Source organism: Pogoniulus pusillus, chromosome 1 (assembly GCF_015220805.1).
Source record: "Pogoniulus pusillus isolate bPogPus1 chromosome 1, bPogPus1.pri, whole genome shotgun sequence".
NCBI lineage: Eukaryota > Metazoa > Chordata > Aves > Piciformes > Lybiidae > Pogoniulus > Pogoniulus pusillus.
Genome location: NC_087264.1, coordinates 22,767,692 through 22,795,184, shown reverse-complemented (window position 1 = coordinate 22,795,184; position 27,493 = coordinate 22,767,692). Strand labels below are relative to the sequence as shown.

The 27,493-nt window shown below is 47.1% G+C and overlaps 1 protein-coding gene across 3 annotated transcripts in view; it reads left to right on the top strand.

Annotated features, from left to right (window-relative positions):
• The window catches only part of ZFYVE26 (zinc finger FYVE-type containing 26), a 74,687-nt gene extending 49,583 nt beyond the window's left edge, over nucleotides 1-25,104 (top strand). For 2 of the 3 annotated variants that reach the window (XM_064143956.1, XM_064143945.1), the window contains 14 exons: nucleotides 543-712; nucleotides 1,731-1,759; nucleotides 3,594-3,715; nucleotides 3,805-4,025; nucleotides 5,354-5,501; nucleotides 8,210-8,419; nucleotides 11,563-11,778; nucleotides 14,137-14,334; nucleotides 14,665-14,867; nucleotides 16,685-16,826; nucleotides 18,091-18,150; nucleotides 19,914-20,096; nucleotides 20,889-20,933; nucleotides 24,679-25,104. In XM_064143956.1, coding sequence (XP_064000026.1) covers nucleotides 543-712; nucleotides 1,731-1,759; nucleotides 3,594-3,715; nucleotides 3,805-4,025; nucleotides 5,354-5,501; nucleotides 8,210-8,419; nucleotides 11,563-11,778; nucleotides 14,137-14,334; nucleotides 14,665-14,867; nucleotides 16,685-16,826; nucleotides 18,091-18,150; nucleotides 19,914-20,096; nucleotides 20,889-20,933; nucleotides 24,679-24,888 — 2,157 coding nt within the window. In that variant the 3' untranslated portion in view covers nucleotides 24,889-25,104. The remainder of the gene's footprint in view (nucleotides 1-542; nucleotides 713-1,730; nucleotides 1,760-3,593; nucleotides 3,716-3,804; nucleotides 4,026-5,353; nucleotides 5,502-8,209; nucleotides 8,420-11,562; nucleotides 11,779-14,136; nucleotides 14,335-14,664; nucleotides 14,868-16,684; nucleotides 16,827-18,090; nucleotides 18,151-19,913; nucleotides 20,097-20,888; nucleotides 20,934-24,678) is intronic. The other variant, XM_064143950.1, reaches the window with a different exon arrangement.
• The last annotated feature ends 2,389 nt before the right edge of the window (nucleotides 25,105-27,493 follow it).

Sequence of the window (27,493 nt, the reverse complement as noted above, 5' to 3'; positions counted from 1 at the left end):
AAAATGTCATCTTTGCTGTTGGCTGTGCTTTCCTAAAACCTATTGTTTCATAGAGTACTTGAGCAACTGCTTTGGTTCTCTCAGGGAGACCTTGGAGTTGTGCAGGTGTGCTGCCAATCTGTTGTCTTCTGTTGAAATGAGTGCAGCTTTCTCAAAGTGTCTGTTTTGGGTTTGGAAATTACTAAGGAAGTGTCAAAAAGACAGCTTGCAGCTTCTGAGTTTTCCAATAGATGACCTAATTAGTGCTGGGATCAAAACTGGGACAATTCAGGCAGTGAAAAGCCCAAGACCTTGGGACAGCAGACACTTTTTGAATCCCTACCTCTGAGTTTTAGTGTTGTTTTGTTTTTCCCCTTTGCCATGCCCTCTCCAGAAAGAAACTGTAGCAGTGGCAATCTATCATTGTATAGTTCTGAAAAGTCTTATCAAGCATGGCATTTCCTCTCTTCAGATGAAACAAGTTTACATACAAGAGGAGGCAGATACAGGAGGGGACCTCAGTAAATTCCTTCTGTAACTCATCTGTGACCTCTCTTGCTTAGTTTAACAGGCGCCACCACTGCAGGCGCTGCGGCAGGCTGGTGTGCAGCTCTTGTTCCACCAAGAAAATGGCAGTGGAAGCTTGCAGAGAAAATCTCTCTCGTGTGTGTGATCAATGCTATAGCTACTACAACAGAGAACATCTGCCTGGCTTAGTACAAGACACAAGTGTGTAAGTCCCTCTGTTCTAGCTTTCCTCAATTTCATGTACACAGCAGAGTGCATGAATGAAATGAGGGAGGAATAAGCATTTGGGTTTATCTGGATGTTATAGTAACATTGTGGACTTTCAGTATCTGAAGGGGGCCTACAAGAAAGCTGGGGAGGGACTTTTTAGGCTGTCAGGTAGTGATAGGACTGGGGAGAATGGAACAAAGCTAGAAATGGGTAGATTCAGACTGGATGTTAGGAAGAATTTCTTCAGCATGAGGGTGGTGAGAGCCTGGAAGGGGTTGCCCAGGAAGGTGGTGGAAGCCACATCCCTGGAGATGTTAAAAGCCAGGCTGGATGAGGCTGTAGACAGCCTGCTCTAGTGTGAGGTGTCCCTGCCTGTGGCAGGGGGGTTGGAACTAGATGATCCTTGTGTCCCCTCCAAGCCTGACTGATTCTATGATTCGCTTTTTATCCTTCAGCTGTTGGGATTTTCAGGTTTGATAGGTGTGGGAATGTTCCTTATGCCTCAGTTTACTTTTCACCCTGGAGCTGCTCAAGCAAAAGCCTGGATGAGCCACTTAGTTCCGTGGTGTAGTTGATTGGACAGGGCTGGGTGCAAGGTTGGACTGGATGTGCTTGGAGATCTCTTCTAACCTGGTTGATTCTATTTGACAGAGCCCTGGTTACCAAACACTTCATTTTATCTGTGTCACATTCTGGGCAGTTGTTCTCCATCTCTGCTTTTTTAGGATATGTTTATTGGTGCTCTTCCTACAGAAAGTTGTAAGAGCTAATGAGTTGCAGTTGGAATAGAACATTGCAGCTCTCAAAGGAGACTTCTCTTTGGCTGCTGCTAACCTTGTATTGCCAAGCAGCAGGGGGTGGGAGCAGAGGAGGGGGCAGGGAAGGAGAGCTGTTAGGTTTTTCTTCAGGCCAGTGCTCTGACAAGGCTAGCCTTAGTGATCTCTCGTTTGAAACTGTGTTTTCCCCAGCATGCTAGATTAGGATTAATGTTTCTTTCTGTCATTTTATTACAGCAGAAAAGATGATCAGGCCCAAGTAGAAGGTAATGTTAAACTTCACTTCTTAAAAAATGCTTGATTAGCAGCAGGGTTAGAGACAGGAAGCTGATAACATCTAGTTGCAGCTGAAGGGTGATCAAAACATTAGTTGCAAAATATCAGTGATAGATTTTTGCATTGTGGGCTGAGATTAAGTATTCCAAGCTTCTCTGAGCGGAAATTGAGATCTGGGAGAGATATCTGAGCCAATATCTGACCTGCCAGATAGGGATTAGAGGAAGGAACTGAAAAACAACAATTGGAGAATGCACTTTGCATACTGGAAACGGTTTGTGAGAGGCTGTGGCATGTGTAGGGATTAGTTAGCCCACTACAGAGCCGTTCTGACTGATCCTCCTCCTGCAAACCATGTCAGTACAAACCTGAATGCCACTGCAGGGTGCACAGGGTTGGGACCCTCTCCTGGCCCTCTTTGTGTCCTGGAATCATAGAATGAGTCAGGGTTGGAAGGGACCACAAGGATCATCCAGTTCCAATCCCCCTGCCATGGGCAAGGACACCCTACCCTAGAGCAGGCTGCCCACAGCCTCATCCAGCCTGGCCTTAAACACCTCCAGGGATGGGGCCTCAACCACCTCCCTGGGAAACCCATTTCAGCCTCTCTCAACAACTTCCTCCTGACGTCCAGTCTGAGCCCACCCACCTCCAGCTTTGTTCCATTCCCCCTAATCCTGTCACTCCCTGATATCCTGAAAAGTCCTTCCCCAGCTTTTTTGTAGCCCCCTTCAGATAGTGAAAGGCCACAAGAAGGTCACCTGGGAGCCTCCTCTTCTCCAGACTGCACAGCCCCAACTCTTTCAGTCTGTCCTCATAGCAGAGCTGCTCCAGCCCTCTGAGCATCCTTGTGGCTGAGGATTCCATCTCCTCAGTTCCATCTCCTTTGCTGGATGTGTGAGCATGGACTAGTCATTTCTCTTTGCTGCCTAAATTTCCACATCCAGTATCATAATGCTTCAGGAATAACAACATTTATTTGACTACCTTATTCTCTACCGTTTTTCACTCCTTGTCATGTAGTCTGACACTTGTGGTGTTTTGAAGGGCTTACAGCATGTGAAACATGGAACAGAATTTGCATTTGTGCTACCAAACAAACCAACAAAAAACCCCACCAGAATTATTTTCTGTATGTGTCCCTTTTTAAAGTATTATGGGCTATTTGAGCAATGTATTGTTTTGCTTTTAATGAAGGTTTACTTTACTGCTACCTTTGTTACAGCAAACTGAAACACAACTGAAATGGGCTGGAGCACATTGGAATGGGCTGCCCAGGGAGGTGGTGGAGTCACTGTGCCTGGAGGTGTTCAAGAAAAGCCTGGATGAGGCACTTAGTGCCGTGGTCTGGTTGACTGGATATGGCTGAGTGCTAGGTTGGACTGGATGAGCTTGGAGGTCTCTTCCAACCTGCTTGATTCTATGATTGTACGACTGATTCTTTAGCTTCCACTAATATTTCCACTTGTCTCTTGCTCAGAAATATTTAACAACTTGCTTGAGATAAGGCTGAAGAGGAGATATTACTGTGGCAGTATGATGAGAGCTGGATAATCATTTGAATAAATGTCCCTTGAGACAGTTCTTGGTGACAGGGTCTTGCTAGCAGGGGAAGTAAGTTTTGGTGCAACTTGGCACCCTGCTGAGGGATGTAAATGCTTCCATAAGGTGTGCCTGATGTGTTGCTGCCAAGAGGTGGCACAATGAGAGGATTCTAGATGACTTTGTTACGAGAGTGTAGGAATACTCTGCATTGTGTGTCCTTAGCCAGGTGTGTTGGTTCTTGTGCAGTGATTCTGCCTGGTCTTTCCTTTTTGACTGCAGATACCTTTAACAATGACTATTCCACAGTTGTGCGAATACCCAAGGCAACAGAGCTGGAATGGATTTTTACCCTGAATGAAGAGGAGAATGAAATTGTACGCAGTGAATTTTATTATGAGCAGGTGAGATCTGGAGAAAGCTCTCCAGGAAGCTGCTTGTGTTGGAGTCTTTCTCAATACCCATGCTTGTCTGTCTTCTCTCAAACCGGCAGGCTCCCAGCTCTTCCTTGTGTATTGCCATCCTTAGCCTGCACAGTGACAGCATAGTATGTGGCCACCAACTGATAGAGCACTGCTGCAAGTTGTCCCAAGGGCTCACTAATCCTGAGGTGGATGCTGGTCTCCTTATGGACATCATGAAACAACTGCTCTTCAGTGCCAAAATGATGTTTGTAAAAGCTGGAAGGAGCCAGGATCTTGCTCTCTGTGACAGGTGATTTATCAGATGTCCACTAGGGTGTGGTCAGGTATTGCGATTGTCAAGATTGCTATCCTTTCTTTCACTGTGGGCTGGAGAGCAAGAGGATTGTTTTGGGATTCTACTGTGCAATTTTTAAGCAGGAAGTTCATAATGTAAGAGTAATGTGAGAGGTTGTGGGATCTCCTTCTCTGGAGCCTTTCAAGGCCTCTCTGGATGTGTTCCTGTGTGATCTGTGTTAGATAGTATTGTCCTGCTCTGGCAGGGGGGTTGGACTCGATGGTCTCCTTGGGTCCCTTCCAACCCCTAACATCCTGTGAACCTGTGAGAGTTCAAATAGTAGAAATTCAAGTCATAAAACTCTAACTATTGAGAAAAGTATCAGGGTAGGGAGAAATAATTCACAAAGACCAAACCAAATATCTGATTTCTTATATTGTGTATCTGCTTTCAATCTATATTGCAATACAGGATTTTAACCTGCACTTCCTGAGGATGAGCATTTTGCACTTCCCTTAAGTTTTAACCTACAGAGCTTGGGATGGGCAGGTGCAAGGTGGGAATTTCACATGTACCGTTTGGATTTGGGAACATAAAGCTGGTATCTGCAGTCAGCGTCTGCCAGTGTTGGCAGGAACCCTGCGATGGTTTGGGTGTTCCCTGCCCCCCCACACTTTAGAAATACCCAGACTAGACTCAGCCAGCTCTGGGAATATAAATGAAGCTATTTATTTACATCTAGCACAATATACAAGCAGATATTTACAGTATATACAGTTATAGACAGAAATATACAAGGTAAAAGGTAATATGGAAACACAACAGCCCTCCCAGAAACCTGAGTCCCCAGGAGGGGCTCCCAACCACCCTTGTACCTTCCCCCTGCCCCTCTCAACCTTACCCCAGTCCTAAAGAAGAATAGAGGTTCAGCCAAGAGGTTATGAAGCAAAGTGGGTTAGGCCAAATGAAAGGTGAGGTTAGGGAGTAAGATGTTGCTCAGACAGCAGCTCAAGGCAGAGTGAGACAAAATGGCAAGAGTGTTATCTAATGTTTTCATTTCTTCTTCCCAAACTTCTTTGCAAGACTCTGAGGGAAGTAGACATCACCATTGTTTTCCTTTCACAGACTGTAATCTACTTCTTCTCACCAAAACATTCTACCCTGCTTCAAACTAGCACAAACCCAAATAGAAGCAATCTCAATAGGACAGTATAATGGATAGAGAAACTTGGTATCCTGGTGATGAGGAACCACTGTTTTAGGAGCTCTATTTGATGCAGTTCTCTAGGTGTATGGAATAGTGAAAGTGTGCATATTTGTTTAACCTCTTTGTTTCTTCCTAGCTACATAAGTAAAGTCGATGTGTTGAGTATTTTGGTTGCTGCTGCCTACCGTCCAATACCATCTTTGGATCAGATTCTTCTCCCTGCAGCAGTGACAAGATTAAGAAATCAGCTTCTGGAAGCAGAGTACTATCAGCTAGCAATAGAGGTAATGACAGTGGAAGGACCTCAGTCGTACTAATGCTTCTATAGTGGCTTTTGGTTCTCCCCTTCCTGAGTTCAGATGGTTATGATGCGTTAAAACCACAACATTTCAACAGTTAAAAACTGGGATGACGTTTTTGATATGTATGTTCATAGGTATTTGGGGAGACTGTTTGTGAGGGCAGGTGCTGAAGCTACACAGTTATAGGCACCAGATCACAAGGGAGGCTGTAGCCGGGTGGGTTTAATCTCTTCTCATAGGCGCCAGCAAGAGAACAAGGGGACAGTCTCAAGCTGTGCCAGGGGAAGTCTAGGCTGGATGTTAGGAGGAAGTTCTTCACAGAGAGAGTGATTAGCATTGGAATGGGCTGCCCAGGGAGGTGGTGGAGTCACTGTCCCTGGAGGTGTTGAAGCAAAGTCTGGCTGGGGCACTTAGTGCCATGGTCTGGTTGATTGGCTGGGACTGGCTGCTAGGTTGGACTGGATGAGCTTGGAGGTCTCTTCCAACCTGCTTGGTTCTATGATCATGATCAAGGAAGAAATAATTGTCTGAACGCTCAGGTAAACATTTTTGAAAAGGAAAAGTCCTTCTGCAGTGGAGTAGGCTGCTGAAGTGAAGAGTAGGGACTTTATGGGGCCAGTACAATTAAAATTGCAATGAGCTATCTGCAAGGAAATCACTAAATGGAACAATCTTGGCATCTAGTAGAAAGATTGAGACATGACACCAGAAGGCTGTGCTGCCATTCAGCCAGACTGGGACAGGCTGGAGGGTTGAGCAGGAAGAAATGTAATGAAATTCAACAAGGGCAAGTGCAGAGTCTTGCACCTGGGAAAGAGCCTGGAGATCAGTATAGGTTGGGGACAGATCTGTTGGAAGGCAGCAAAGGGGAAAAGGATCTGGGGGTCCTAGCCAATGGGAGGTTGACCATGAGCCACCAGTGTGCTCTTGTGGCCAGGAGGGGCAATGCCATTTTGGGGCAGATTAGAAGGGCTGTGGTTTGTAGGTCAAGAGAGGTTCTCCTGCCCTTCTACTCTGCCCTGCTGAGGCCACATCTGGAGTATTGTGTTCAGTTCTGGGGCCCCTGGTTCAAAAGGGACATAGAACTGCTTGAGAGGGTCCAGTGCAGAGACACAAATATGCTGAAGGGAATGGAACAGCTCTGTTAGGAGGAGAGCCTGAAGGAGCTGGGCCTGTGCTGCCGGGAGGAGTCTGAGACCTCAGCAGTGGTTATAAAGATGTGCAGAGTGAGTGCCAGGAGGCTGGAGCCAGGCTCTGCTGGGTGACACCCAGTGACAGGACAAGGGCAGTGGGTGGAAGGTGAGGCCTTGGAAGTTTTGTGTAAACATGAGGAGGAATTTTCTTCCCTGTGAGGGTGACAAAGCACTGGAACAGGCTGCCCAGGCGGATTGTGCAATCTCCCTCTCTGGAGATATTCAAGAACCATCTGGATATACTCCAGTGTGATCTGCTCTGGGTGATCCTGCTCTGGCAGGGGGGCTGGACCAGATGAGCTTTGGAGGTCCCTTCCAGCCCCTGACATTCTGTGATTCTTTGTGGCAGGACCTTATCTGAAGCTTGTATGTCTGATTTCACTTGTCTGTAATCCCATAGCAGACAGTGGTAGTGCACACTTCCCAAGCATTTACATGGAGATCAGCCATGCTGGCAAATCTGTCAGAGCTTGTCTGATGTGGTTTGTCATCTTGTCTCTTTGTCCTGCTCCTAGGATTTCATAAGGCTCTTGTTTGTGACATTGTAGTTTTAAGATCAGGATAACGATGCTGTAAACGGATAAGGATTTTTAAGGGGCTATAAAGAGCAGCAAGCAAGGCCCTCTTGGAATAAAATCAGTCTGGTTAGTTAATGTTTAAAGGCATCTTTTGTAGTTCATAGAATCATAGAATCAGCCACGTTGGAAGAGACCTCCAAGATCATCCAGTCCAACCTAGCACCCAGGCCTAGCCAGTCAACCAGACCATGGCACCGAGTGCCTCATCCAGTCTTTTCTTGAAGGCCTCCACCACCTCCCTGGGCAGCCCATTCCAATGCCAATCACTCCCTCCGGGAAGAACTTCCTCCTAGCATCCAGCCTGTACCTACCCCGGCACAACTTGAGACTGTGTCCCCCTGTTCTATTGCTGGTTACCTGGGAGAAGAGGCCACCCCCCACCTGGCTAGAATGTCCCTTCAGGTAGTTGTAGACAGTAACAAGATCACCCCTGAGCCTCCTCTTCTCCAGGCTAAACAACCCCAGCTCCCTCAGCCTCTCCTCATAGGGTTTGTGTTCCAGGCCCTTCACCAGCTTTGTTGCTTTGTTGTTCATGTTTAAAAGCATCTTTTGTAGCCCCTTTTTTTTTTTCTTTCTTCAATTAAACCACAAATTCTGATGACTTCTGCTCTGTGAAAATCATCTCCTTTAGATAAGCAGGTGTGGAAAGTGGCCTGAGTTTTAGAACTACCAAACTGGAATTTCCCAGATAAATACTGACTTAAACTTGCAGAAACACTTCTATTGTACATTTAGATGCCCTGGGTGTTTTGGTAGTCAGTATATTGCACCAGCAATGCAGAAAGAATCACGAGGGGGTTGTGTTTCCTTTTGTTTCTAATGGGAAACATGCCGTGGGAAGTGAAAGGTGTTAAGTCAGGTTTCCCTGTTCTCCCTGCTGGGACTGCGTTGTAACATTAACAAAGGATTTTGCATTTAGGTTTCTACAAAATCTGGCTTGGATCCAGGTGGAGCATGGCACGCCTGGGGCATGGCCTGCCTTAAAGCTGGGAATTTAAGTTCAGCAAGAGAGAAGTTTAACCGATGCTTGAAGCCCCCGATGGATCTAAACCAGCTGAACCACGGCTCGCGGCTGGTCCAGGAGGTGATACAGCACCTGGAGTCCACAGTGAAGCCCATAGTCATCGCGGTGAGTCTGCTGTCTGCTCTGCAAAGCCGAGCAGCAGGGTATTGACCCACATCTCATGGCAAAGCATGTTACAATATGAGGTGTTTGGGGGGTTTCCTTCTCTTGTCATGGTTGCATATGGTCAAGGCATTTGTTTGCTGTCTGGTGATGGTGAGTTGGCGGCTGAGAACCAGGTGATAGGAGCCCCCAAAACAAAAAGGACAGGGAGCTCTTGGAGCCAGTCAGGAGGAGGCTACCAAGATGGTCAGAGGGCTGCAGCAGTTCTGCTATGGGGACAGGCTATGAGGGTTGGGGCTCTGCAGCCTGGAGAAGAGAAGGTTTCAAGGAGACCTTATAGTGGCCTTCCAATATCTGAAGGAGGCCTACAGGAAGGCTGGGGGAGGGACTACTGAGAAGGTCTTGTACTGACAGGAGGAGGAGGAATGGGTTTAAACTGGCAGAGAGGAGATTGAATCTGGATTTTGGGAAGTTCTTTGTAGTGAGGGTGGTGAGACACTGGCACAAGTTGCCCAGGGAGGTTGTGGCTGCTCCCTCCCTGGAGGTATTCAAGGCCAGGTTGGAGGAGGCCTTGAGCAACTTATTCTAGTGAGAGGTGTCCCTGCCTATGGCAAGAGGTTGGTGCTGGATTATCTTTGAGGTCCCTTTCAACATAAATCATTCTGTGATATTGTAATAATTCAAGGTGTACTTAGTGGCAGGGAGTCATGATTTAAGCCCAGCTGTCAACTGAGCATCACACAGCTGTTTGCTCCCTCCTGATTTATATACTGTGCACAGTGTTCTGTGCTATGGAACATTCCTTTGGCTAGTTGGGGTCAGCTGTCCTGACTGTGACCTCTCTCAGCTTATTGTGCATCTGCTTGCTGGCAGAGCATGGGAGCCTGAAAAGTCCTTAACTAAGGATAAGCACTACTTAGCAACAACTGAAACATCAGTGGCTTTTCAGCATTATTCTCCCTCTAAATCCAAAACACCAGCTACCAAAGCCACCTTCTCAGGAAGAAAATTAACTCTATCCCAGCCAAAACCAGGACTAAGGAAACTAAACTCAGCTCCAACAAGACTGCAGTCATGCTGTTTTGCTACTGAAACTGATAACTTTGCAGGAATTCAAAGAAGAGTTTAGGAATGCTGTCCCACCTGTTTTTCCTTGTCAAAAATGACTGTTCCATAGTTTAGGATTAGCTCTGGAAGCTCTGACAAGGTACTAAAGCCCAACTTTTACTACTAAATAACTGCAGAATTGTCATGATAAAAGACTTTTCAGTAGTACATATTGTAGGAGAATAAAAAAGCCAGTTTGAAGTTGTTTATGGAAGTAGCTGCTGGCAGGGAACTGTATTTAAATAAGTCTCTCTGTCCCTGCAAACAGCCACACTGGCTGCAGCAATGTTCAGCACCTCTCTTGATAGCAGGGGTCCAGCCTAGTGTTTATAAAAAGCATTACTGGATTCTCACCCCTCTAAAGCAATATTTCTTCAAGGCCAGGTTGGATGGGGCTTTGAGCAACTTGATCTAATGGAAGGTGTCTCTGCCCATGGAAGGTGGGGATGGAACTAGATGAACTTTAATGTCTCTCCTAACCCAAACCATTTGTCAAGAACCAGAGAACAGAGATGAACAGTATCTCTGTCCAGAGGAGCAAGACCAGTTCTTATGGATTTCCATGTTGTGAAATTAAGGTGCAAACGAGACCAGATATCACCACGAAAGTATTTATTAAAGGATAAGGTTGGACAAAACAGAGGGAGAGAGGGGAGAAGGGGGAGAGAGAGAAATAAAGAGAACTTTGGAGAAGAGAAGAAGGAGCAGGGAAGGGAAAAAGGCTGTGATCATATTACCCTCAGTCGCAGATGGAGGGGAGAGAGAGAGAGAGACGGGTGCATGACCCAGGCATGATCTTCTGTGGAGTTTGTCAGAGGTTCTTCGGGTGGTGTGCAGCTCTGGTGGTCTGGTGGGGGTGCCACTGGTGGTCTGCTGGGAGTGCCACTGGTGATCTGCTGGGAGTGCCACTGGTGGTCTGCTGGGAATGCCACACTTTGGCAGGCATTTCTCCTGCCTTTTTATACAGTTTTCTGCTCAGTGTCCAGCTGCAGCTCCCCAGGAAATCTTCCTGTGTATTCTCATACATTCGCAGGGGTCTGGCGCCCCCTCCCTGGCTACACCTGTCCACACCCTGAATACACATAAACCTTTTCCCTTGAGGGTTAGCTGAGATGAGATGTAGGCCTCCTGGGCATTCCAGCCAGGCTGAGGTCCAGGAGTTTCAAAGGTGATGTCTGTTGGTTTGCGTCCCTGAGCTTTAGGGCCAGCACCGAATCTGAGTCCCAGAAGTAACAAAGGCAATCTTTATCTTTGTTGATTAAGGGCAGACAATGCAATCTTTATCTTTGTTGATGAACGAGAGAGAGGCTCTGTCCCTGCAAACAGCCACACTGGCTGCAGCAACGTTCAGCACCTCTCTTGATAGCAGGGGTCCAGCCTAGTGTTCATAAAAAGCATTACTGGATTCTCACCCCTCTAAAGCAATATTTTCTTCAAGGCCAGGTTGGATGGGGCTTTGAGCAACTTGATCTAATGGAAGGTGTCTCTGCCCATGGAAGGTGGGGATGGTACTAGATGAGCTTTAATGTCTCTCCTAACCCAAACCATTCTATCATTCTACCTGTTTTAAAAATAGAATCATAGAATGGTCTAGGTTGGAAGGAACCTCTAGCATCATCCAGCTCCAACTCCCTGCCATAGGCAGGGACACCTCCCACTAGAGCAGGTCACTCAAGGCCTCATCCAACCTGCCCTTAAACACCTTCAGGGAGGAAGAATCCACAGCCTCCCTGGGCAACCTGTGCCAGTGTCTCACCACCCTCACTGCAAAGAACTTCCTTCTAACATCTAGTGTAAATCTCCCCTCTGCCAGTTTAAACCCATTACCACTCATCCTGTCATTACAAGACCTTGTCAGTAGTCCCTCCCCAGCCTCCTCACAGGCCGCCTTCAGATACTGGAAGGCCACTATAAGGTCTCCTCAAATCCTGCTCTGAAGAGCCTCTGCAGAAATGCTTCAGAGCCAAGTGACAAGATCTAACTGAAAAGAAAGTTTTCCTCTTACTTATCACCTCTCACTGACTCTGTTTTCACCACAGGATGATGATTACTTTGCCACATTGAGGGAACTTGAAGCAACGCTCAGAACAAGAAGTCTGTCTCTGGAGATGATGTGTGAGGGGAAGATACAACACAACAGCTACTATCAAGAGTGCTTGTTCTATTTACATAGTTATGGCACTAATCTGGCAATAATAAGCTTTTACATGAGGCATGACTGCATGAGGGAGGCACTGCTCCACTTGTTAAACAAGGTGAGGAATCAGTCTTATGTACCTTCACCTAAGCAGCAGGTATTTCCAAGAGGACTTCAAGGCCAGTTTAAGATTGCAATGGCTGTCTTGCCGAGTTCTGGGTGTTTCTCTGCAGGTGTTTTCTGGGGTCCTAAATGTTGTTACATGAACTTCCCAGTGGCTGATGAGACTTCAGTGACATGAAAAAGTAACAAGTCTTTGCATCTTGTGATTAATCTCTCTTCCCTGTTGTACTGAAACAGTGGCTCCCACAGAGGAGAAGGTGGTTTGGCAGGGCTTTTTATGAATGTTGTTTGGTTTGGGTTAGTTTGTTTTGTATAGGTGCTGCTTCAACAGCACTTTGTCTTTTTCTACAGAGCTCAAAACCTGAGCCTAGTGTTATATGGCTCAAAAGAGAGAAAAAAATTAATTCCAACATGCCTATAATACTGGATGCTTTGCTGTCTATCACTGTAGCTTCATCTCTTGGTCTTGTTTGTAGCATCAGACTCCCACTTTGGCACTTCTGTAGCAGTTAAGAGTGTAAGCAATGATACAGGCTTGGGGCAGTGGGGCTGGAGAGCTGCCTGGCAGAAAGAGATATGGGTGTTGTGATAGATGGGAGCTGACTGTGAGCCAGCAGTGTGCCCAGGTGGCCAAGAAGGCCAGTGGCATCCTGGCTTGGATTAAAAATGCTGTGGCCAACAGGAGCAGGGAGGGGATTGTCCCCTTGGACTGGGCTCTGTGGGGCCACACCTCGAGTGTTCTGTTCAGTTTTGGGCACCACAATACAAGAGAGATGCGGAGGTGCTGGAGCAGGTCTAGAGGAGGGTAATGAAGCTGGGAAGGGCCTGGAGAATAAATCTTACAAGGAGCAACTAAGGGAGCTGGGGATGGTTAGTGTGAGGAAGAGGAGGCTGAGGGGAGACCCCATTGCTGGCTACGACTACCTGAAGGGACATTGTGCTGGGCTTCTTCTCACAGGTAACTGAAGCCAGAACAAGGGGGAATGGCCTCAAGCTGAGGCTGGGGAGGTTTAGACTGGACATTAGAAAAAAGTTTTTCGTGGAGAGAGTGGTCAGGCACTGGAATGAGCTGCCCAGGAAGATGGTGGAGTCACCCAGCCTGGAAGTGTTTAAGGGTAGTTTGGCTGTGGTGCTTAGGGCTATGGTTTAAGGTGACTCTTGCAGAGTAGGGTTCTAGGTTGGACTTGGTGATGCTGAGGGACTTTGCCAGCCTGCATGTTGCTGTGACTCTGTAATAAGCTTTATTTAATGGACAATGGAGTTGTCATCTCAGTTCAATTTCCTCGTTATATCATTGGCCATTTTAAGCTCTTATACTCACCTGCATCTCAACTTTGCTTTTCATCTTTTTGAATTTGCCTGTAAAGAGCAGTCCAATCATTTTGCCATGTTAGTGAAGTGATTTCCATAGCTTGAGGATGCACTAGGCATACAAGGCAATATGGGAGTTTTTGATGAGGCAGCTGGTAGGGATCATGCAAGCTAGAGAGAAGGGTTTGTTCCCTTAAGCCTGTAAGGTCCTAGGCTTCTGATTAAATATTTGGCAGTTGGTTGTGTGGAAACATTTGATGTGTACAGGCTTTATACCTGGTATCTTGCTCTGAGATTTTAAAAAATACAGATAAAATTCCTGATTGTGTCTTTAAAATGCTTATGCAGGACAGGCTGTCACATGTGCTCCTCTCCTTAGTAATGTTACTGTGGAAAGGTTATTCTGCCCCTGTACTCAGCACTGTTCAGGCCACACCTTGAGTGCTGTGTCCAGTTCTGGGATAAAAATCACCATGTGTGATGGTTTAGGTGTTCCCCACACTCTGGAAAATCACCCAGACTAGACTGGGTTGATCTGGAAATTGAATGAAGCTTTATATTCATAGACTAGCAAAAGATACAAGCAGGTATTTACATTCTATACAGCTAGAGACAGAAATAGACAAGGTAAAAAGTAATACAAAAACACAGCAGCCCTCCCAGAAATCAAAGTCCCCAGGAGGGGATCCCAACCACCCTTCCACCTTCTCCCACCTCTCTGCCTTACCCCAGACTTTGCCTTGCATTCAAGGTAATTTGGAGGGTCGTACAGGGGGGTTAGGAAGCAGAAGGGTTAGTTAGCAAGTTAGGGAGAGAAGTGCCTGGAGCCAGAGCTAGAGCCAGAGAGCAACTCTGTTATCTATGTTTATGTTCTTCTTCTTACACATCTCAGCAAGCCTATGAGTGCAGCAGCCATCACCATTGTTTCCTTTTCACAGCCTGTCATCTAATTCCTCTCACCAGAATATCCCAGCTAGGCTCAAACTAGCACACCATGCCACAGTGGCTTTACTTTAAGCTGCCTTTCTGATGTTTGTGGTAGGAATCCCCATCAGAAGTGTTCATTGAAGGCATCTTCATTCCAAGCTATGAAAGTGGAAAATTGCATACGTTGGAGAACTTACTGGAAACCATCGACCCGGGGCTGGAGAGCTGGGGAGCCTACTTGATTGCAGCCTGCAAATACTTACAGAGAAAGAACTACTACCATATTCTGTATGAGCTGCAACAGTTCATGAAGGTAAGATGAGGATCAGTGCCATCTCCTTCAGTGAAATGTTGAATACTTTCAGACTTTTGGTCATTTACTTTGGTTAAATCTGTATGATAGAAAGGGGGATTGTGGTTTGGTTTTTTTTTTTTTTACTACTTTCCAGTCCTGGAAAACAGATAGGAAGGCCTGAGCCTGACTGAAGTTGACCTGATGTGTGTTTGTCATGAATCTGGCACATAACTACTGTTTTAAAGAGAAGAGAGCATTGCCTGCTTTGTGTGAGCACTCCAGTGCAGACAGTGACTAGTGAAGGTGGTGTACTTTGGGCCATCTTAGTCTTCAGTATCTTTCTTCTAGGATCATGTTCGTGCTGCCATGACCTGCATAAGATTTTTCACTCATGGAGCAAAGTCCTACACTGAACTGGGAGGCAAACAGACCTGGCTTCTAAAGATCAAGGACCATCTCAAAGTCTATCTGCAGGAGGTCTCAAGGAGTTCAGGAAGGAAAAAAATGACATTCACTTTTCGGAAGAAAATGTCTGCCACAGATGTGTCAAGGTACCTAGGAACAAGAAGCTAAGGCATGAGAAATGTGAGGTTCCTTGAGTGGCTGTGTTTAAATTTGCTTTAGCAAACACATGCTACCTCTGCCTGACCCCAACCTGACTTCTGTGTAGCTGCAAGTACAGGATTCCCATTACCTTTTCCCTGAACAACTCAACCCAGGAGATCAGAGAATCATAGAATCAAGCAGGTTGGAAGAGACCTCCAAGCTCAGCCAGTCCAACCCAGCACCCAGCCCTATCCAATCAACCAGACCATGGCACTAAGTGCCCCAGCCAGGCTTGACTTCAACACCTCCAGGCACAGCGACTCCACCACCTCCCTGGGCAGCCCATTCCAATGCCAATCACTCTCTCTGTGAAGAACTTGCTCCTAACATCCAGCCTAGACCTCCCCCGGCACAGCTTGAAACTGTGTCCCCTTGTTCTGTTGCTGGGTGCCTGGGAGAAGAGACCAATCCCACCTGGCTACAGCCTCCCTTCAGGTAGCTGCAGACAGCAATGAGGTCTGCCCTGAGCCTCCTCTTCTGCAGGCTGCACACCCCCAGCTCCCTCAGCCTCTCCTCACAGAGCTGTGCTCCAGGCCCCTCATCAGCTTTATCACCCTTCCCTGGACACGTTCCAGAAGTTCAGCATCTCTCTGGAATTGAGCCCAGAACTGGACACAGGACTCAAGGTGTGGCCTCCCTTGTCCTGCTGGCCACACTGTTCCTGAGCCGGATGAGCAATGATTTCTATCAAAACTCCTAGTCTGTGTATCCTTTCTCTTCCTTGTAATTTAAAAGACAAACAAAAGTCCTACAGTGCACAAAGAGCTATATATCATTCCTCTTTTCCTCTTAGCTGCCTGCAAGGGTTAATACTTTTGTCTTAGCTGCCTGTAAGGATCAACTCAACACTCGACATTATACAAGGTACAAATTATAGGTGTGGGACATAACCAAGTCCCTGTATTCAAAAGCTGAAGTGTAAATTTAGCCAGATTGCTCTTGTACTTGGGCTTTGGGATTTCTCAGCTTGGATTTTTTTCCCCCCCTTTCTTTCTTTCTTTTTCTTTTTTCAATCTAGACTCAAAGGTGAGGGGAGTGTGTGTGATGAGATGGAAAAGAGAGAACAGGTATTTGGGATGTGCTTCTTTGGCTCAGTTCTTTAAAACAATATGATGAGTGCTCACCTTCAGCTTGTGATGCGTGTCCAGAGAAGGGCCATGAGGATGCTCAGAGGGCTGCAGCAGCTCTGCTATGAGGACAGAGTTGAGGGTTGAGGCTGCTCAGTCTGGAGAAAAGGAGGCTTCCAGATTACCTTCTTGTGGCCTTTCAGTATCTGAAGGGGGCCTCCAAAAAAGCTGGGGAGAGACGTTTTAGGATATCAGGGAGTGACAGGAATAGAGGGAGTGAAGCAAAGCTGGAGGTGGGGAGATTCAGACTGGACATGAGGAGGAAGTTGTTCAGCATGAGAGCGGTGAGAGGCTGGAATGGGTTGCCCAGGAATGTGGTTAAGGCCTCTGGAGGTGTTTGAGGGCAGGCTGGGTGAGGCTCTGTGCAGCCTGCTCTAGGGTAGGGTGTCCCTGCCCATGGCAGGGTGGTTGGAAGTGGATGATCCTTGCGGTCACTTCCAACCTGACTGATTCTGTGATTCTATGCATGTAAAGCACACAGAACTGAAAAGTATCTCATTCCCACAGGCTTGGCTAGGCAAAAGACAAAGCCAGAGTGTAACTGAAATAGTTATTGTGATCAAGAAATTAAGTCCACATAAATAACTGGCACTTGCTCTATTTAAAACTAAAGTTGCACCATTTCCTCTCTCCAGGCACATCAACACAGTTGATCTGCAAATGGAAGTCACAAAGTTCCTGCATCGGTGCGAGAGCTCCGGAACAACTCCGATGACAGCATCCTCCTTGCCCACACTCTTTGGGAACAATAATATGAAAATGGATGTTGCTTGCAAGGTACTTAACTGTTGTTTCAAACACACCTCTGGTTTTCATCAACAGTGCTAATTTGAAATGTTGGATGGTTGGAGCAGCCTCTTCTCTTTTTCGTGGGCAGGCTACCTGTACATGTGTGCAAACTACCATTTGTAATGAATTACTCAAAGTAGTGGAGAATGCATGAGAACTTGGAGCTCCTTTTCTCAAGATTCAAACTTATCACAGGCAGGGAATCTCAAATAGAAAAACATTTTGACTACACAGACAATTGTGGTTTGAAGGAAGGCAAATAACTGCTATTATTCTAACCCTTCTTGCTTTCATAGGATAATAGAATCATTGAATCAACTAGGTTGGAAGAGACCTCCAAGCTCATCCAGTCCAACCTAGCACCCAGCCCTATCCAATCAACCAGACCATGGCACTGAGTGCTCCAGCCAGGCTTTGCTTGAACACCTCCAGGCACGGTGACTCCACCACCTCCCTGGGCAGCCCATTCCAATGCCAATCACTCTCTCTGGGAAGAACTTCCTCCTAACATTCAGCCTAGACCTCCCCTGGCACAGCTTGAGCCTGTGTCCCCTCCTTCTGGTGCTGGGTGCCTGGTAGAAGAGACTAACCCCACCTGGCTACAGCCTCCCTTCAGGGAGTTGTAGACAGCAATGAGGTCTGCCCTGAGCCTCCTCTTCTGCAGGCTGCACACCCCCAGCTCCCTCAGCCTCTCCTCACAGGGCTGTGCTCCAGGACCCTCACCAGCTTCATCACCTTTCTCTGGATATGTTCCAGTATCTCAGCATCTCTCTTGAATTGAGTGGCCCAGAACTGGACACACCTTGGTGTGGCCTGAGCAGTGCTGAGCACAGGGGCAGAAGAACCTTCCTTGTCCTACTGGCCACACTGTTGCTGATCCAAGCCAGGATGCCATTGGCTCTCCTGCCCACCTGGGCACACTGCTGGCTCATCTATGTACCAGCACCCCCAGGTCCCTTTCTTCCTGGCTGCTCTCAGCCACTCTGTCCCCAGCCTGTAGTGCTGCTTGGGGTTGTTGTGGCCAAAGTGCAGAACACTGCACTTAGCCTCGTTAAATCTCATCAACTCATCTCCCTCTGTTACTTGAGCCCAGTGTCCCAACAGGGAGTTGGTTCATGACAACAGACTGGGTAGTTGCTCTACTTGCTGGAGTGGTGCTATGTTCTGTTGAAGCAATGAACTGGCTTTTGACCTCTTTGCAGAGTCTGGAAATGCATCACCATTTAACTGTATGTCATGCCTGTCTTGTCAGGTCATGTTGGAAGGCAAAAACATCGAGGAGGGCTTTGGAATTGCATTTAGAGTCCTTCAGGTATGGAAAAACTTGATACAGTAAGCACTGTTATTTCAAAAGTAAAATACTTCTTTTTTGGGAAAGGAAAAGAAAAACCTCTAGAGAAAGGTCACTACTTCAAGTATTAAATGTCTGTCTATGTGGAGCAAGCTTGGTAAGGAAATAAAGATGCTGCTTCAGTAGGATGCTTCCAAACTAACTGGGTCCTACAGAGAAATAAAGTACAGCTTTTCCTGCACTGTGCCTTATCCTTTCCATGATGTAACTGGCAAAACACAATCACAGATGTGAGCAGAGACCTCTGACTTGGTAACTGCCTGCAGTTCATGGTAGCCATGCAGACACAGTGAATACGTAAGGCTAGGGCTGTCTCTGTACTGTTGTCCTGGCTGAGAGGAGAAAACCAACTGCAAACTCTCTCTGAAGACCTCTCCTTACTCCTGGATGGTGTCTCGGTTCTAGTTTAAATTTCCCAGAGACTCAAATATAGTTAGTCATAGAATCAGTCAGGATTGGAAGAGACCACAAGGGTCATCCACTTCCAACCCCCCTGCCATGGGCAGAGACACTCTACCCTAGAGCAGGCTGCACAGAGCCTCAGCCAGCCTGCCCTTAAACACCTCCAGCCATGGGGCCTCAACCACCTCCCTGGGCAACCCATTCCAGCCTTTCACCGCTCTCATGCTGAACAACTTCCTCCTCACCTCCAGTCTGAATCTACCCACCTCCAGCTTTGCTCCATTCCCCCTAGTCCTGTTACTCCCTGATAACCTAAAAAGTCCCTCCCCAGCTTTTTTGTAGGCCTCCTTCAGATACTGAACCAATAACCACTTTATAGGATGCCTTTTTCTCTTCCCCCTTCTTTCCCTAAGAAAAGGAATTAGATGTAGAGAGAGGAAAAGGTAAAACACACCCAAATAAGTAATCTCACTTTGATTTGGAAGTTAAAAGAAGAAAAAACTTTAACAGTAAATGAAAGGTATTTGAGGTAGGGAAGTTACAAAAGGTCTAGGGAAGGGAAAACAAGATACAAAATATGTAAATAGAACCAGATTTGATGGCAATGGTTTTGTCTGCCTCGTGGGTGATGGCCACGTGGTAAAACAAAGAGTAGCAGGAAAGAGGATGGTGATGCTGGCAAGCAGGGAGGCAAGGAGAGAGGGAGGTAGACAGAGGAGGGGGGGAGAGAGAGAGAGAGACACACCCCGGGGAGGGGTCAGGAGGACCTGAGGTCAGGGTCAAGACCACTCCCCCAGGAGGGTTAACCCTTTACACGTGGGTAGAAGTTGAGGTGCTTAGCATCGCTTCTGTTTCCTTCCTTTTTTTTCCTCTTTTTCTTTCTTTCATTTTCATTATCCACAGCAGGCTCAGTCCACAGCTTTTATCATTTCTTCCTTTATATAGGATGTGTACAGTGGTCAGGATCTTGGGGTACAAAAAGGGTAGGTGCTGGTGGGGTGGCTGAGAGAATACAGTGGGAGCTTGCTAAGCGAGTAGGGACCTATGACAAAGGTTTTGCCAGAAGAAACCAAAGTGGTATTTTGCCACTCCTGAAAAGGGGACATTAACAGTGCTCTGTAATGTTACTGAAGAATGACTATAGAAAATCTTTAAGCTAAGCCTTGAGTAGTGATGACAGGAAAATAAGGCCCCCAAAACAGCTTTGACTTTTTGGAGCATGGTGTGATGATACATTGTCCTTTGAGGACATTATCCGAGTTGTATAGACGACCTGCTGAGGACATTTAACATCTTACTCTCGTGTTCCAACTACCCTCTAGGACTTCCAGCTGGAGGCTACAGAAGTGTACAGCAAAGTGGCCAAGCAACTGGTGAAACAGCAGAAGTACAGCGAGATCCGGCAGCTCCTCAAGTGCGTCAGCGAGTCTGGAGTGGCAGCAAAAAATGACGGAGATAACATTATCCTGAACTGTCTGCATGAGTTCAAGAACATTCCTGCTGAGGTAATTCTGTCCTTCCATGGGCCCCTGTTAAATAAAACACACAATGCAGGCCACATGGAAACCGTCCTCTGGTGCCTGTGCTGCTCTTTCAGCAAGTCCTTCATCTCTTCTGCCTTTGTACTCCACACCTCGGCTGAAGGTGGGAGTGTGTGGTTTGCCTTATGCAGGTTACTCTAAGAGGAACTGATATGTAGCTGTAGCATGCTCCTGCCCTGCAATTCCCAAGTGAGTATCCAGGGTGGAGGGAGAAGCTCTGCTTCACAGGATCCTGCCAAATGCTCCTGGCTGGGGCGAGAGGAGTTCATTCAGCAAGGCTTCTCTGGCTTAATGCAGAGGGTGTGTGGAGGTAGAAATCTGCTACCTCCCTGGGAAATAATGTGAAGATTTCCTTTGCCCTAGCAATGTCTTTCTCCATCCCAGTGAAGGAAGGAGATGTCCTTAGTGAAGTTCCACTAATCAGGCTGGGGGACACAGTTCACCTCTTGGGACCCACAGGGCAAACTCCTGTTGAAATGCAGAGAACCTACAAATCCATATCATGCAACAGGAGCCATGTCCCTGGGGTGAGTGGCAGGCTTATGGTATTCTCTAGGGATACCCTGCAGGTGTCAGGCAGGACAAGCTGCAGTAAAGGGAGGAACTGGGCTTTGTGCATCTGCAGCACTTGCTGTTGGGACATGGTAACCACCTAGCTGTGATCTCTGTGCAGGGGTTTGGTTCCTGGTCAGGTAAAGGTTTGCAAACTGTAGTCACTCCAAGTGTGAACACTTTTTTTCCTTTCTTTGAATACAGGATCTTGATAATCTGATTCAGGATATGGACAGTGATGAAAACAAGGTAAATGAAAGTACAGTACAGGAACTCATTTCACAGAGCTAAACAGCTCAGTCTTGGTCTGCAGGCTATCTCCTCTCTTTCATCATCTTCTGTCTCATCCTCACTCAAGCTAAAGCTTTGAAAGTGTGATGGTTTGGGTGTTACCTGTCCCCCTACACTTCAGAAAATCACCCAGACTAGACTCAGCTGCTCTGAAGAATTGAATGAAGCTTTATATTTACATCTTAGTACAAGATACAAGCAGGTATTTACAATCTGTACAGAAATAGACAAGTTAAAAAGTAATACAGAAACACAACAGCCCTGCCAGAAACCAGAGCCACCAGGAGGGGCTCCCAGCCACACTCCCACCCCTCTACCTTACCCCAGACTTTGCTTTATGTTCAAGGTGAGTTTGGAGGGTTGGACAGCGGGATTAGGAAGCAGAAGGATTAGTCAGGCAGCAAGTTAGGTTAGAGAGAGAAGTTCATGCAGCCCCAGAGCCTAGAGAGCAAATCTGTTATCTATGCTTATGTTCTTCTTATCCATCTCAGCAAACCTATGAGTGCAGCAGACATCACCATTGCTTCCTTTTCACAGCCTAGCATCTAATTCTTCTCACCAAAATATCCCAGCTAGGCTCAAACTAGCACAGAAAGCCACTTCCTAGATTGTAGAAATTACAGAGAAATCCTCAAGGCTGTGGTGTTTGTAACTAAACCTGTGGCATTTTGTCATTACAACTATTAATTCCTTGACAGTCATAGAAGCATAGAATCAGTCAGGGTTGGAAGGGACCACAAGGAGCAGCCAGTTCCAACTCCCCTGCCATGCCCAGGGACACCCTACCCTAGAGCAGGCTGACCACAGCCTCAGCCATCCTGGCCTTAAACACCTCCAGGGATGAGGCTTCCACCACCTCCCTGGGCAACCTATTCCAGGCTCTCACCACCCTCATGCTGAACAACTACCTCCTCCTATCCAGGCTGAACCTACCCACTTCCAGCTTTTGCTCCATTCCCCCCAGTGCTGGCACTCCCTGAGAGCCTGAAAAGTCCCTCCCCAGCCTTTTAGTAGACCCCCTTTAGATACTGAAAGGCCACAATAAGGTCACCTGGGAGCCTTCTTCCCTCCAGACTGAACAGCCCAAACTCTCCGAGTCCTCAGAGTGAGGGCTGGGAATTTGTGACAGTGAGAGGGAAAGTGTTTCATTGGGGTGCATAGGTGGGTTGGTTTTGTTATTCAGCTTTCACACAGGTACATGTAAGTTTCTAATAGTGGCAGACAGTTGTTTTTCTCAGAGAAGCAAGACCTACAATGGTTGGTTTCTCCATTAGCATTCATAGCAGCCAGGCAAGCAGCTGCAAAGTCACAGACAGGTTTGTGAGCTGTGGGTTGTGGTAGAGCTTGAGTGGCACAGACTGGGAATCACACTTTAAAAGTAGTGACTGTCCTCTGCCCTGCTCCTACCGACAAACTATTGTATGTAGACTGAAAAATGGGCTTTTCATTCTGCCTTTCTATCATAGAATATGATACAATCAGCCAGGTTGGAAGAGACCTCCAAGCTCATCCAGTCCCACCTAGCACCCAGTCCTATCCAGTCAACCAGACCATGGCACTAAGTGCCCCAACCAGGCTTGGCTTCAACACCTCCAGGCACAGTGACTCCTCCACCTCCCTGGGCAGCCCATTCCAATGCCAATCACTCTCTCTGCCAACAACTTCCTAACAACATCCAGCCTAGACCTCCCCTGGCACAGCTTGAGACTGTGTCCCCTTCTTCTGTTGCTGGTTGCCTGGCAGAAGAGACCAACCCCACCTGGCTACAGCCTCCCTTCAGGGAGTTGCAGACAGCAATGAGTCTGCCCTGAGCCTCCTCTTCTGCAGGCTGCACACCCCCAGCTCCCTCAGCCTCTCCTCACAGGGCTGTGCTCCAGGCCCCTCATCAGCTTTATCACCCTTCCCTGGACATGTTCCAGTACCTCAACATCTCTCTTGAATTGAGGAGCCCAGAACTGGACACAGCACTCAAGGTGTGGCCTGAGCAGTGCTGAGCACAGGGGCAGAAGAACCTCTGTCATCCTACTGGCCACACTGCTCCTGAGCCAGGCCAGGATGCCATTGGCTCTCCTGCCCATCTGGGCACACTGCTGGCTCATCTTCAGCTCCTCTCTCCCAGCACCCCCAGGTCCCTCTCTGCCTGGCTGCTCTCAGCCACTCTGGCCCCAGCCTGTAATGCTGCTTGGGGTTGTTGTGGCCAAAGTGCAGAACCCTGCACTTGGCCTTGTTCAGTCTCATCCCATTGGCCTCTGTCTAGGTCCCTGTGCAGGGCTCTCCTACCCTCCAGCAGATCCACAGCTGCTCCTAGCTTGGTGTCATCTGCAAACTTACTCAATCTCCTTGTCCAGATCATCAGTAAAGATATTGAACAGGACTGTGCCCAGCACTGATCCCTGGGGGGGCACACTACCAGTGCCAGCTCCCAGCTGGATGTGGCACCATTCACCACCACGCTCTGGGCCCAGCCCTCCAGCCAGTTTTTGACCCATATCAGAGTGAATCTGTCCAAGCCAAGAGCTGCCAGCTGTGCCAGGAGCCTCGTGTGGCAGACAATGTCAAAGACTTTGCTGCAGTCCAAATAGACTGCATCCACAGCCTGCCCCACATTCACCAGGCAGGAACCTGATCATTAAAAGAGATCTGGTTGGTCAGGCAGGACCTGCCCTTCCTAAACCCACGCTGGCTGGGACTGGTCCCTTGGCCATCCTGTAGGTGCTTTGTGACGGCACTCAAGATCAGCTGTTCCATGATCTTGCCTGGCACTGTGGTCAGGCTGAAAGCTCTGGAATTTCCCAATTCCTTCTCCAGCCCTTCTTGTGGATGGGCATCCCACTGGCCGACTTCCAGATCTATCACTGCAAGGTGGAAGTTGTTCTAGAACAGGCAGCAGAAAATAGTGGCTGGTTTAGACTCTTTGCTGAGGGTGTGGTAAATTCACGAGCAAGATAGGATTCCTGATATTAATTCCATGGTGACACAGTAAACAAGTTTTCACAGCAGACAAAGTTGATAAAATAAAGCTGTCACTCCAACTTCCAAATTGGGATCTACTCCCTGCCACACTCCACTTTCTAATAGGCTGCTACTGTCTTCTACCACATGTGTCTTAATCGAGTATTTACAGTGAATCCTTGCTTAAGCTTGCCCTGTTAGCACCTCTCCTGGGAGGAGAGACTGAAGAATTTGGGTCTGTTCAGTCTGGAGAGGAGAAGGCTCCCAGGTGACCTTATTGTGGCCTTTCAGTACCTGAAGGGGGCCTACAAGAAAGCTGGGGAGGGACTTTTTAGCCTGTCAGGTAGTGATAGGACTGGGGGGAATGGAACACAGTTAGAAATGGGCAGAATCAGAGTGGATGTGAGGAAGAAGTTCTTCAGCATGAGGGTGGTGAGAGCCTGGAAGGGGTTGCCCAGGAAGGTGGTGGAAGCCTCATCTCTGGAGGTGTTTAAGACCAGGCTGGATGAGGCTGTAGACAGCCTGCTGTAGTGTGAGGTGTCCCTGCCTGTGGCAGGGGGATTGGAACTGGCTGATCCTTGTGGTCCCTTCCAACCATGACTGATGCTGTGATTCTGTGGTTCTAACCACGTTGTCACTGCCTCCATGGCAGGGGGGTGGGAACTGGCTGATCCTTGTGGTCACTTCTGCCCCTGACTGATGCTATGATTCTGTGATCCTAACCACGTTGTCCCTGCCTCTTCTGCTTCAGATCCAGGCCTATGTGATGTGCAGCAAGTTGCGTTCCGCCTATCTTGTGTCGGTGAGGCAGGAGAAGAGCAGAGCGGTGCAGCTGGTGCAGCATGTGCGACAGCTGGCCGAGAGCAGCGGGGATGACGTCGTGAAGGCCATCTGTGCCCAGTGGCTCTCAGTGCACCAGCCCAAAACGAGACATCGGCTTCCCCAGGGCACAAGGAAATAGCAAGCAATTGAGCTTCACCAGCATACAGAAGGGGAAGGCTCCGAGACAGCTTAAAGGCGTGGGGCTCAGCAACCTCTTGGTAAAATGCAAGTCTCTCGCCTGATGGTGGTGGCAAATGGATGCTACTCATGTGCCTCTGGTGTATGGCAAGGAACTAAATTACAAGTGCCAGTCCTGTATATTTACTAACAGTCACTACCTCAGGGTGTTTTTCAGCTACCTTTTCGGGGGGGGTGGGGGGAGGAATGTCAAACTGAATAAGCAAGAATTCCAGCATATAGAAAAGAGCACCTCTGTGTCTGCTTTGAGTTGGGAGGTGTGCTTTGGTTTGCTTTGGTTCAAGTTGGTTTGTTGAGTTTTTTTTGAAAGGCACTGAACTTTACTCTCTTTTTTTGTTTGTTTGGTTTTTAATCCAGAAAACCTCTACCGAGTTGCTAAGCTATTTCTGTCTTCTCTGTGTTAGCCTGGAGTATAGAACTTTCCCTGTTAATGGGTTTCCTCTAAACTCTTTCAAGTTTGCAGAGATCTTTTACAAAGACTGAAATTGAGAGATAGGGAGCAGGGTTTAAGTCTCTACACAAACCATTGCTACAGATTTGGTTTGGTTGTTTGGGGTTTTTTTTGCCCCATTTCCCCACTATTACAGTATTTGTTTTCCCCTCATTTCCTTACTATTTCCCCTCATTTCCTTACTATTACAGTATTTGCTTTGGTTATTTGTTTTATTTCCCCACTATTGCAGTATTTGTTTTGGTTATTTGGGTTTTTCCCCCTCTTTCCCCACTATTAGAGTATTTGTTTTGTTTTTTTAACCTCCATTTTCCCACTGTTAGAGTATTTGTTTTGGTTATTTGGGTTTTTCCCCCACATTTCCCCCTATTAGATTATTTGTTTTGGTTATTTGGGTTTCTTCCCCACATTTCCCCACTATTACAGTATTTGTTTTGGTTGTTTGGGTTTTCTTACCCGCCCCCCCCCTCCCCACTATTACAGTGTGCCCCATTTCTTTAGTTCATTTGGAAAGGCAAGGATAGATCTTTCATGGTAGATTTCAACTTACCAGTCACACTGTCCATTGTGTGCCATACATATGGCACTTGAGACCTCACTAGATGGATGAAGCTATAAAGGGCATAACCTGTACAGGGTGTACAAAGGGAAAATAGTCCTTTAAACTAGTTGAAGGATCACATATCTCTTTCTTTGCTGGGATATCAATAAATGGTTGCAGTGCAGCTTTGTCACTGTACAGTGGTCAGTAAACCTCCACAGTTTTTCATCAGCTATTGCAGAAAACACAGAGAGGTGGAGCTCAAGAGGCACTCTGCATCCCTCTCAGGGATTTATTTGTTTCCTAACAGAATAATCAGTCCCTGTCCTGTACAGTAAAACACCAGATTAATTTTTTTTCTTGAGTGGACATACTGTATGGACTCTAGTGACAGGCTGTGCTCTGGAAATGGTAGCTTAACTCAGCTTCAGGGGAAAAAAAGGCAGAAATCTTTGTGTAATTGCTTTGTTTCAGGGATGCTGGGGGAAAAAAAAAAGCAGCTGCTTCTCTGCAACCATGACTGGGACCTGAGAAATGCACAGAAGAATGGTAGACAGTAACAGGACCTTCAGAAAAACAGATCAGGACAAGGCCATAAGCAAGAGTTTGCCATTTGCAGGTATTTCAGTACATGAAGTGAGGAAAACCTACTTCACTTGTTTTTGTTTCAAGTTTGAGTGCTTCAGAAGAAACAACAGCTTTTGTAATGGAACTGGAAATAGTTTCAGTACACCAAATAACAAAGAGTGTCAAGAAGAGTTCTGCCTTGTCCCCAAGCTCACTGTACTGACAGAACAGACTCCCCCGGTATTGGAAAGGGCTCAGTCTGTCTCCTTTTAGCATTTCATGAGCAGTGCCCCACTGACACAAACACCTCTTCTGCAGGAGCTCTGCTCACTAGAGCAGGGCTAGAAATGCCTGAGAGCAGTCAGAAATGACCACGTTTAGCTTTCAGAATCTTCTGCCCGCAGATTTTGCATTATCTCATTAGCCAGCAGTACTAATGAAAGCTGCTTTTGTTTCCTGGCCAGACTGACCTAGCTTTCCATCGGCTTTCAGCCCTTAGGCTAATCCTAAAACGTGACACTCTCCATGCCTTCCACCATTTCCAAATCTCTGTTAATGAGCAGACTTTACTGTTTGTGGGTATCCAGATCTGCACTGATGGAATCTCTGCCTCTCTGCTCAAGTTCTTTCAGCTGCATTGAGCACAGAGTGGAGTTTGCCATGTAGATCAGTCAGTTCTGTACCTGCCTTTCTCCCTGACCTTTTTTGCACTGTACCTGATGCACTTTATGTGGTCTTCATTGTTATTTCATGTTCTTAACCTGAAAAGGTAGGGATCTTTCTCTTGCCAGCAGAACTGGAATTTTGATCCTGACTAACTGCCTTGTGTCATGAATAGTGCAATTATCCTGGGGCTTTGAATTTTTGATCATCAAAAAGGGATTGAGAACTGCCAGACAAAAACAACTTCTATTGTTAATGACCAAGGTTTGTTTACAATGAGAAAAAGAGATAATAAAGTATTATGACTGTTAACAGATCTTCTGT